Below are 11,227 nucleotides of genomic sequence, written 5' to 3'. Positions count from 1 at the left end.
TCCTTCAAAATCCGTCAGGGGTTTTCTCCTCAAAAATCTCCTTGATTTTCCCCCAAAACTTTGGGGGTTTTCTCCCTCAAAATTTTGGTTTTTCACCAAAAAAATTTCAGGGATACCTTCCCTTCAAATTTTGTGGTTTTACCTCAAAATCTTGGGATTTTCTTCCAAATTTTGAGTTTTTCCTTCAAAATCTTGGGGTTTTCCTCAAAAAGTTTGGAGATTTCCTGAATTTTGGGATTTTTTTTCCTCCAAATTCTGGGGTTTTCCCTTCAAAATTTTGGGATTTTCCTCCCTCAAAAATCCTGGGCCTTCCCTCTCAAAATCTTGATTTTTTTCCCCAAAAACTTTTTTGGGGTTTCTCTCAAATTTTGGGGTTTTCCTCTTAAAATTTTCGGGATTTTCATCCTCAAAATCCCAGGGTTTTCCTCAAATCTTGGTTTTCCTTCAAAAGTTTCTATTTTTTCCCTTTAAAGTTTCATGGTTTTTCCAAAAATTTGGGGTTCTTTCCTCAAAAATCTTGGTTTTTCCCTAAAACTGTTGGGGTTTTTTCTTCAAAATTTTGGGGTTTCCACCTCAAATCCTGCGGGTTTGGCCTCAAAATTCATTATTTTCAACAAATTTGGGGTTTCACCTCAAAATTTGGGGGTTTTGATTTTTAAAATATTGGGGTTTTACCCCTCAAATCCTGGGAGCTTTCCCTTGAATTTTTGGGATTTTTTCTTTCCTCCAAAATCTTGGGGTTTTCCTCAAAAAATTTTAGATTTTCCTCTAAAACTTGGGGTTTTTCCCTCAAAAATCTTGGGATTTTTCGATTCCAAAGCAGATTTGGGGTTCCAAAGGCAGATTTGGGGTTCCACAGGCAGATTTGGGGTACAAAGTGAGGATTTGATGGTCCCAGATGCAGATTTGGGGTACAAAGTGTGAATTTGATGATTCCAAAGCAGATTTGGGGTGCAAAGTGTGAATTTGATGTTTCCAGATGCAGATTTGGGGTTCCACAGGCAAATTTGGGGTGCAAAGTGTGGATTTAATGATTCCAAAGCAGATTTGGGGTGCAAAATGTGAATTTGATTATTCCAGATGCGGATTTGGGGTTCCACAGGCAGATTTGGGGTACAAAGTGTGAATTTGATGACCCCAAAGCCGAGTTTGGGGTTCCAAAGGCAGATTTGGGGTTCCAAAGGCAGATTTGGGGTTCCAAAGCCGAGTTTGGGGTTCCACCGGCGGGCGGGGCGGGGAGGAGCGCCCCTGCCCGGTGCTTTCTTCTCTCCTTCCCCCTGTTCTCCTCCTCTCCTCCCCTTCCCTCCTCCCTCCTCCTCCTCCTCCTCCTCCTCCTCCTCCTCCCCTCCCCTGAAGCGCCCTTGGCAAGGGAGGGGCGGGCCCGAGGCCCTTCCCGGCTGCGGGGCTCGCTCGCTCATTGCCGGCTCGGCTCCCGCAGCTCCCGGACACCCCGGACACCGCCGGACACTCCCGGACACCGCCGGACACACCGGACACACCGGACACCCGGTGAGTTCCCCCCGAGGGTTTTTTCTCCTCTTTGGTGTTTTCCTCTCCTTCCCAAATCCAACTTTTCCACCCCGAAATTTGACCTTTTTTACCCCAAATCCAACTTTTTCCCGCCAAATTTTACTTTTTTTACCCCAAATTCAACTTTTTTTCACCTCCAAATTCGACCTTTTTTTACCCCACATCCAACTTTTTCACCTCAAATTTGGACCTTTTTACCCCACATCCAACTTTTTCCCCAAAAATTTGACCTTTTTTTACCCCAAATTCAACTTTTCCCCACGCCAAATTTGACTTTTTTTACCCCAAATTCATCTTTTTCCACCCCAAAATTTGACTTTTTTTACCCCAAATTCAACTCTTTCACCTCAAATTAGACCTTTTTTACCCCCAAATCCAACTTTTTCACCCCAAATTTGACCTTTTTTACCCCAAATCCAACTTTTTCACCCCAAATTTGACCTTTTTACCCCAAATTTTTGTTTTTTAATTTCCTTTTTACTCAACTTTTTCACCTCAAATTCGACCTTTTTTACCCCAAATTGAACTTTTTCACCCCAAAAAATTTGACTTTTTTACCCCAAATTCAACTTTTCCACGCGCTCAAATTTTACATTTTTACCCCAAATTCATCTTTTCCACCCCAAAATTTGACTTTTTTACCCCAAATTCAACTTTTCCACCCCGAAATTTGACCTTTTTTACCCCAAATTCAACTTTTCCACCCCAAATTTACCATTTTCACCCCAAATTCAACTTTGTCACCTCAAATTCGACCTTTTTACCCCAAATTCACCTTTTTCACCCCAAATTTACCATTTTTACCCCAAACCAGCCCCATTTCACCCCAATTTTGCTTTTCTGCCCCAAATTTGACGCTTTCAGCCTCAAATTTCCCCATTTTTGCCCCCAAATCAGCATTTTTTGTCCCAAATTTGCCCCTCAGGCACCAAAATCTCCCCTTTTCACCTCACAATTTCTCCCCCTCACCCCAAAATCTCCATTTCTCCCCCAAAATCTTCATTTTCACCCCCAAATCTGCACCCAGACACCAAAATCTGATTTTTTAGCTCACAATTTCCTCCCCGTATCCCAATATTTGCTTTTTCAGCCCCAAAATCTGCATTTTGACCCCCAAAATCTGCTTTTTTTTACCCTCCCTGTCCCATAAATCTTGGGGGTTCCCGTCCCAGGTTTTACCCCAAAAATTTGGGGGTTTTGATTTTAAAATTTTGGGGGTTTTACCTTAAAATTTTGGAGGTTTTGCCTCAAAATCCTGGGAGCTTTCCCTTGAATTTTTGGGATATTTTTCCTCCAAAATCTTGGGGTTTTCCCCTCAAAATTTTGGGATTTTCCTCCTCAAAATCCTGGGGGTTTTCCCTCAAAATCTTGATTTTCCCCTAAAACTTTTGGGGTTTTCTCCTCAAAATTTTGGGGTTTTCACCTCAAAATTTCAGGGATTTCCCTTCAAAATTTTGGTGGTTTTACCTCAAAATCTTGGGATTTTCCCCTCCAAATTTTGGAGTTTTTCCCTCAAAATCTTGGGGTTTTCCCCTAAAAAGTTTGGAGATTTCCCTTGAATTTTTGGGATTTTTTTTCCTCCAAATTCTGGGGGTTTTCCCCTCAAAATTTTGGGATTTTCATCCTCAAAATCCTGGGGGTTTTCCCTCAAAATCTTGGGATTTTTCCCTAAAACTTTTGGGGTTTTTTCTTCAAAATTTTGGGGTTTTCATCTCAAAATTTTGAGGAATTTCCCTCAAATTTTCAGGGATTTCCCTTCAAAATTTTGGAGTTTTTCCCTCAAAATCTTGGGGTTTTCCCCTAAAAAGTTTGGGGCTTTTCCCTTAAAGTTTTGGGGTTTTTTCCTCCAAATTCTTGGGGTTTTCCCCTCAAAATTTTGGGATTTTCATCCTCAAAACCCTGGGGGTTTTCCCTCAAAATCTTGGGTTTTTTCCCTAAAACTTTTGGGGTTTTCTCCTCAAAATTTTGGGGTTTTCACCTCAAAATTTCAGGGATTTCCCTTCAAAATTTTGGTGGTTTTACCTCAAAATCTTGGGATTTTCCCCTCCAAATTTTGGAGTTTTTCCCTCAAAATCTTGGGGTTTTCCCCTAAAAAGTTTGGAGCTTTCCCTTGAATTTTTGGGATTTTTTTCCTCCAAAATCTTGGGGTTTTCCCCTCAAAATTTTGGGATTTTCCTCCTCAAAATCCTGGGGGTTTTCCCTCAAAATCTTGGGATTTTTCCCTAAAACTTTTGGGGTTTTTCTTCAAAATTTTGGGGTTTTCCCCTCAAAATTTTGGGATTTTCATCCTCAAAATCCTGGGGGTTTTCCCTCAAAATCTTGGGGTTTTCCCTTAAAAAGTTTGGGGCTTTTCCCTTAAAGTTTTGGGGTTTTTTCCTCCAGATTCTGGGGGTTCTTCCTCAAAATCTTGGGTTTTTTCCCTAAAACTGTTGGGGTTTTCTCTTCAAAATTTTGGGGTTTCCACCTCAAAATCCTGCGGGTTTTCCCTCAAAATCTTGATATTTCCCTTTCAAATTTTGGGGGTTTCACCTCAAAATTTTGGGGGTTTTGATTTTCGAATATTGGGGTTTTACCTCAAAATCCTGGGAGCTTTCCCTTGAATTTTTGGGATTTTTTTCCTCCAAAATTTTGGGATTTTCCCCTCAAAATTTTGGGATTTTCCCCTCAAAATTTTGGGATTTTCCTCCTCAAAATCCTGCGGTTTTCCCCTCAAAATGTTGGGGATTTGTCTAAAAATTCGGAATGTTTCCTCTCAAAACCTTGGGGATTTCCCTTGCAGATTTTGGGGATTTTCCCTCAAAATTTTGGGGATTTTGCCTTTAAAATTTGGGGCTTTCCCCTCAAAATCTTTGGGTTTTTACCTCAAAATCTTGGGGTTTTCCCTTTCAAATCTCGGGGTTTTCCCCTCAAAATTTTGGGGTTTTTACCTCAAAATCCTGGCAGTTTCCCCTCAAAATTTTGGGGATTTCCCTTCAAAATTTTGGTGATTTTCCCTCAAAATTTTGGTGGTTTTCCCTTTCAGATTTTGGGGCTTTCACCTCAAAATCTTGGGGTTTTACCCTTAAAATCTTGGGGTTTTCACCTCAAAATCCTGGGATTTTTCCCTCAAAATCCTAGGGAATTCCCCTCAAAAATTTGGGGATTTCCCTTCAAAATTTTGGAGGTTTTCCCTCAAAATCTTGGGGTTTTCCCCTTAAAATCCTGGGGTTTCCCCATTAAACTCCTGGGAATTTGCCCTCGAAATCTTGGATTTTTCCCCTCAAAAATTTGGATTTTTTCCCCTAAAAATCTTGGGGTTTTTACCTCAAAATCTTGAAGGTTTCCCTGCAAAATCTTGGAGGTTTCCCTTCAAAATCTTTGGGTTTTCCCCTAAAATTTTGGGGTTTTCCCCTTAAAATTTTGGGGTTTTCCCTTTCAGATCTTGGGGGTTTCCCCTCAAAATCCTGGGGGTTTTTCCCAAAACTTCCTGAGTTTTTCCCCCCCCTCAAATCCCGGGGTTCCACCTCCCCCAATCCCGGGGTTCTTCCCCCAAAATCTGCGGCTTCTCCCTCCCCAGTTCACTCCCAGTGCCCTCCCAGTGCTCCCAGTCCTTATCAGTGCCCTCCTTATCTCCTCCCAGTGCCCCCAGTGCCCTCCCAGTGCCCCCAGTCCCGTCCCAGTGCCCCCAGTCCAGTCCCAGTGCCCCCAGTCCCGTCCCAGTGCCCCCAGTCCCGTCCCAGTGCCCCCAGTCCCGTCCCAGTGCCCCCAGTCCCCTCCCAGTGCCCCCAGTCCAGTCCCAGTGCCCCCAGTCCCCTCCCAGTGCCCCCAGTCCCGTCCCAGTGCCCCCAGTCCAGTCCCAGTGCCCCCAGTCCCCTCCCAGTGCCCCCAGTCCAGTCCCAGTGCCCCCAGTCCAGTCCCAGTGCCCCCAGTCCCCTCCCAGTGCCCCCAGTCCCCTCCCAGTGCCCCCAGTCCAGTCCCAGTGCCCCCAGGTCACTTCCCAGTTCCCTCCCAATTCTCTCCAGTCTCCTCCCAGTCCACACCCAGTGTCCCCAGTCCCCTCCCAGTGTCCCCAGTTCACTCCCAGTCCCCTCCCAGTCCATTCCCGGTGTCCCCAGTGTCCCCAGTCCCCTCCCACTCCCCTCCCAGTCCTCCCCAGTCTCCTCCCAGTGTCCCCCGACCACTCCCAGTCTCCTCCCAGTCCCTCCCAGTTCCCTCCCAGTGCCCCCAGTCCCCTCCCAGTGTTCCCAGTCCCCTCCTGCTGTCCCCAGACCACTCCCAGTCCCCTCCCAGTCCCTCCCAGTGTCCTCAGTGTCCTCCCAGTCCCCTCCCAGTGTTCCCAGTCCCCTCCCAGTGCCCCCAGTGCCCTCCCAGTGTTCCCAGTCCCCTCCCGGTGTCCCCAGACCACTCCCAGTCCCCTCCCAGTCCTCCCCAGTCTCCTCCCAGTTCCCTCCCAGTGTTCCCAGTCCCCACCCAGTGTCCCCAGTTCAGTCCCAGTCCCCTCCCAGTCCCTCCCAGTTCACTCCCAGTGTCCCCAGTCTCCTCCCAGTGCCCTCCCAGTCCTCCCCACTCTCCTCCCAGTCCCTCCCAGTGTTCCCAGTCCCCTCCCAGTCCCTCCCAGTCCCCTCCCAGTGTCCCCAGTCTCCTCCCAGTGCCCTCCCAGTGCCCCCAGTCCTTATCAGTGCCCTCCTTATCTCCTCCCAGTGCCCCCAGTCCCTTCCCAGTGCTCTCTGACCTTTTCCAGTCTCTCCCAGTCCCTCCCAGTCCCGCCTCCCTCCCTTTCTGGGGACCCCCCCCGGGTGTGGGACCGATGATGTCACTGCCACCCCTGTGACGTCACCGCTGTCAGGATGTCCCCTCCCAGTGCCCCCAGTGCCGTCCCAGTTCACTCCCAGTGCTCCCAGTGCCCTCCCAGATCACTCCCAGTGCCCCCAGTGCCCTCCCAGTTCACTCCCAGTGCTCCCAGTTCACTCCCAGTGCCCCCAGTTCACTCCCAGTTCACTCCCAGTGCTCCCAGTTCACTCCCAGTGCCCCCAGTCCCTCCCAGTTCCTCCCAGTGCCCCCAGTCCCTCCCCCATCACTCCCAGTTCACTCCCAGTGCTCCCAGTTCCTCCCAGTGCCCCCAGTCCCTCCCAGTTCACTCCCAGTGCCCCCAGTCCCTCCCAGTGCCCTCCCAGTTCACTCCCAGTGCCCCCAGTTCACTCCCAGTGCCCCCAGTGCCCTCCCAGATCACTCCCAGTGCCCCCAGTCCCTCCCAGTTCACTCCCAGTGCCCCCAGTCCCTCCCAGTGCCCTCCCAGTTCACTCCCAGTGCCCCCAGTTCACTCCCAGTGCCCCCAGTCTCTCCCAGTTCACTCCCAGTGCTCCCAGTGCCTCCCCCATCACTCCCAGTTCACTCCCAGTGCCCCCAGTTCACTCCCAGTGCCCCCAGTGCCCTCCCAGATCACTCCCAGTGCCCCCAGTCCCTCCCAGTTCACTCCCAGTGCCCCCAGTCCCTCCCAGTGCCCTCCCAGTTCACTCCCAGTGCCCCCAGTTCACTCCCAGTGCCCCCAGTCTCTCCCAGTTCACTCCCAGTGCTCCCAGTCCCTCCCCCATCACTCCCAGTTCACTCCCAGTGCCCCCAGTTCACTCCCAGTGCCCCCAGTGCCTCCCCCATCACTCCCAGTTCACTCCCAGTGCCCCCAGTGCCTCCCCCATCACCGCTGTCCCCTCAGTGCTGCCGCTGCCAGGATGTCGCCTCCCGTGGCCGCGCTGACCCCCGAGCAGAAGAAGGAGCTGGCGGCCATCGCCCAGCGCATCGTGGCCCCCGGCAAGGGCATCCTGGCTGCCGACGAGTCCACTGGTTTGTACTGGCTTATACTGGTTAGTGCTGGGTTATACTGGTTTGTACTGGGAATGGACTGGGACACACTGGGGCCATCGCCCAGCGCATCGTGGCCCCCGGCAAGGGCATCCTGGCTGCCGACGAGTCCACTGGTTTGTACTGGCTTATACTGGTTTGTGCTGGGTTATACTGGCTTATACTGGTTTGTACTGGGAATGGACTGGGACACACTGGGGCCATCGTCCAGCGCATCGTGGCCCCCGGCAAGGGCATCCTGGCTGCCGACGAGTCCACTGGTTTGTACTGGCTTATACTGGTTTGTACTGGGTTATACTGGTTTGTACTGGGAATGGACTGGGACAGACTGGGGCCATCGCTCAGCGCATCGTGGCCCCCGGCAAGGGCATCCTGGCTGCCGACGAGTCCACTGGTTTGTACTGGCTTATACTGGTTTGTACTGGGTTATACTGGTTTGTACTGGGAATGGACTGGGACAGACTGGGGCCATCGCTCAGCGCATCGTGGCCCCCGGCAAGGGCATCCTGGCTGCCGACGAGTCCACTGGTTTGTACTGGCTTATACTGGTTTGTACTGGGAATGGACTGGGACAGACTGGAAATGGACTGGGGCAGACTGGGATGGACTGGGACAGACTGGGAATGGACTGGGACAGACTGGGAATGGACTGGGAATGGACTGGGTTATACTGGGAATGGACTGGGTTATACTGGGAATGGACTGGGACAGACTGGGAGGGACTGGGAACTAGCGGGGAATGGACTGGGAATGGACTGGAAATGGACTGGGACAGACTGGAATGGACTGGGAGTGACTGGGAATGGACTGGGAGAGACTGGGAATGGACTGGGACGGACTGGGAGGCACTGGGTTGGACTGGGAATGGACTGGGACAGACTGGGAGGGACTGGGGCAGACTGGTTTATACTGGGAATGGACTGGGACAGACTGGGAGGGACTGGGAACTAACGGGGAATGGACTGGGACAGACTGGAAATGGACTGGGACAGACTGGAAATGGACTGGGAGGGACTGGGATGGACTGGGACAGACTGGGAATGGACGGGGACGGACTGGGACGGACTGGGACGGACTGGGAATGGACTGGGAATGGATTGGGATGGACTGGGATGAGATAAGGAAGCACTGGGAGGCGCTGGTTTATACTGGGAGGTGTTGGTTTATACTGGGAGATGCTGGTTTATACTGGGAGGTGCTGGTTTATACTGGGAGGCACTGGTTTGTACTGGTTTGTACTGGTTTATACTGGTTTGTACTGGTTCTGAGGAGTCCATACTGGTTTATACTGGTCTGTACTGGTTCTGAGGGCTCTGTACCAGTCCATACTGGTTTATACTGGTCTGTACTGGTTCTGAGGGCTCCGTACCAGTCCATACTGGTTTATACTGGTCTGTACTGGTTTGTACTGGTTCTGAGCTGTGTCCCCCCGCATGCAGCATCACTAAGTGGCTGAACCATACTGGTCCATACTGGTCCTGACTGGTTTATACTGGTCCATACTGGTCCATACTGGTTCTAAGTGGTCCGTACTGGTTCTAACTGGTCCATACTGGTTTGTAGTGGTCCATACTGGTTCTAACTGGTCTGTACTGGTTCTAACTGGTCCATACTGGTTTATAGTGGTCCATACTGGTTTATGCTGGTCCATACTGGTTCTTACTGGTCCATACTGGTTTATACTGGTTCTAACTGGTCCATGCCCCCACAGGCAGCATCACTAAGTGTGTAAGCTGTACTGGTTTATACTGGTCCCTACTGGTCCATAGGGGTCCAGAGTGGTTTATACCGGTTCTAACTGGTCCATACTGGTTTATACTGGTTTATACCAGTTTATACTGGTTCTAACTGGTCCATACTGGTTTATACTGGTTCATACCGGTTTATACTGGTCCATACTGGTTCTAACTGGTCCGTGCCCCCTTTAGGCAGCATCACCAAGTGCCTGAGCCATACTGGTTCTTACTGGTCCGTACTGGTTCATATGGGTCATTAGTGGTTCTAACTGGGTCTAACTGGTCCATACTGGTTTATACTGGTTCATACCGGTTTATACTGGTCCATACTGGTTCTAACTGGTCCGTGCCCCCTTTAGGCAGCATCACCAAGTGCCTGAGCCATACTGGTTCTTACTGGTCCGTACTGGTTCATATGGGTCATTAGTGGTTCTAACTGGGTCTAACTGGTCCATACTGGTTTATACTGGTCCACACTGGTTCTAACTGGTCCATACTGGTTCTAACTGGTCCATACTGGTTCTAACTGGTCCATAGTGGTTCTGACTGGTCCACACTGGTTCTAACTGGTCCATACTGGTTCTAACTGGTCCATGCTCCCATTAGGCAGCATTGCCACACGTCTGAGCCAGACTGGTTTATACTGGTCCATAGGGGTCCATACTGGTTTATACTGGTTTTAACTGGTCTATACTGGTTCTAACTGGTCCATACTGGTTTATACTGGTCCATAGGGGTCCATACTGGTTTATATTGGTTCGTACTGGTCCATACTGGTTTATACTGGTCCATACTGGTTTATACTGGTTCTAACTGGTCTATACTGGTTCTAACTGGTCCATACTGGTTTATACTGGTCCATACTGGTTTGTACTGGTTCTAACTGGTCTATACTGGTTCTAACTGGTCCATACTGGTTTATACTGGTCCATACTGGTTTATACTGGTTCTAACTGGTCTATACTGGTTCTAACTGGTCCATACTGGTCCATACTGTTTCTAACTGCTCCATACTGGTTCTAACTGGCGCATACTGGTTTATACTGGTCCATACTGGTCCATACTGGTTCTAACTGGCGCATACTGGTTTATACTGGTCCATACTGGTCCATACTGGTTCTGACCGGCCCGTGCCCCCCCCAGGCAGCATCGCCAAGCGCCTGAGCTCGGTGGGCGCCGAGAACACGGAGGAGAACCGGCGCTGGTACCGGCAGCTGCTCTTCACGGCCGACAAGCGCGTGGAGCCGTGCATCGGCGGCGTCATCCTCTTCCACGAGACCATGTACCAGAAGGCCGACGACGGGCGCCCCTTCCCGCAGGTCATCCGCGACAAGGGCGCCCTGGTGGGCATCAAGGTGAGGCCCGGGGACGCCTCGGGGACACTGGGGCCATTGGGGACACCTCGGGGACATCGGGGACGTTGAGGGGCGTTGGGTGTTCCTTGAGTTGGGTTGGCCATGGAGAGGTGGTGACCATATCTAACGTGGGTTCAGAGGGTGAGGTGGGGATGGCTGAGGTCTCTGGGACATTGGGGACACCTCGGGGACATTGGGGACACCATTGGGGTCTTGGGGATTTGGGGACGTTGGGTGTTGGTTGAGTTGGGTCGACCATGGAGAGGTGGGAGCAGAGGAGCCACATCTGAGGTGGGTTCAGAGGGGGAGGTGGGGACAATTCAGGGACATTTGGGGTCTTGAGGACATTGGGGACACCTTGGGGACCTTGGGGACACCTTGGGGACATCAAGGACATCGGGACGTTGAGGGGCGTTGGGTGTTCCTTGAGTTGGGTTGGCCATGGGGCGGTGGTGACCATATCTGACGTGGGTTCAGAGGGCGAGGTGGGGATGGCTGAGGTCTCTGGGACATTGGGGACACCTTGAGGACATTGGGGACACCTTGGGGACACCTTGGGGACACCTCAGAGACTTGGGGATTTGGGGGCGTTGGGTGTTCCTTGAGTTGGGTTGAGCACAGAGGGGTGGTGACCATATCTAACGTGGGTTCAGAGGGGGAGGTGGGGACAATTCAGGGACATTTGGGGTCTCTAGGACATTGGGGACATCGGGGACATCGGGGACGTTGAGGGGCGTTGGGTGTTCCTTGAGTTGGGTTGGCCATGGAGAG

The 11,227-nt window shown here is 50.7% G+C and overlaps 1 protein-coding gene across 1 annotated transcript; it reads left to right on the top strand.

Annotated features, from left to right (window-relative positions):
- Nucleotides 1–1,384: 1,384 nt before the first annotated feature.
- LOC115915908 (fructose-bisphosphate aldolase A-like) lies at nt 1,385–10,456 on the top strand (the record flags this gene model as incomplete). The annotated part of the gene is made up of 3 exons (XM_030969617.1): nt 1,385–1,509; nt 7,220–7,347; nt 10,245–10,456. Coding segments are annotated over exons 2-3 (324 nt in total), but the record flags the coding sequence as incomplete, so codon positions are not given.
- Between the last annotated feature and the right edge of the window lie 771 nt (nt 10,457–11,227).

This window comes from Camarhynchus parvulus, unplaced genomic scaffold, assembly GCF_901933205.1.
Source record: "Camarhynchus parvulus unplaced genomic scaffold, STF_HiC, whole genome shotgun sequence".
Lineage (NCBI taxonomy): Eukaryota > Metazoa > Chordata > Aves > Passeriformes > Thraupidae > Camarhynchus > Camarhynchus parvulus.
This window is presented reverse-complemented; position numbering and strand designations above follow the sequence as displayed.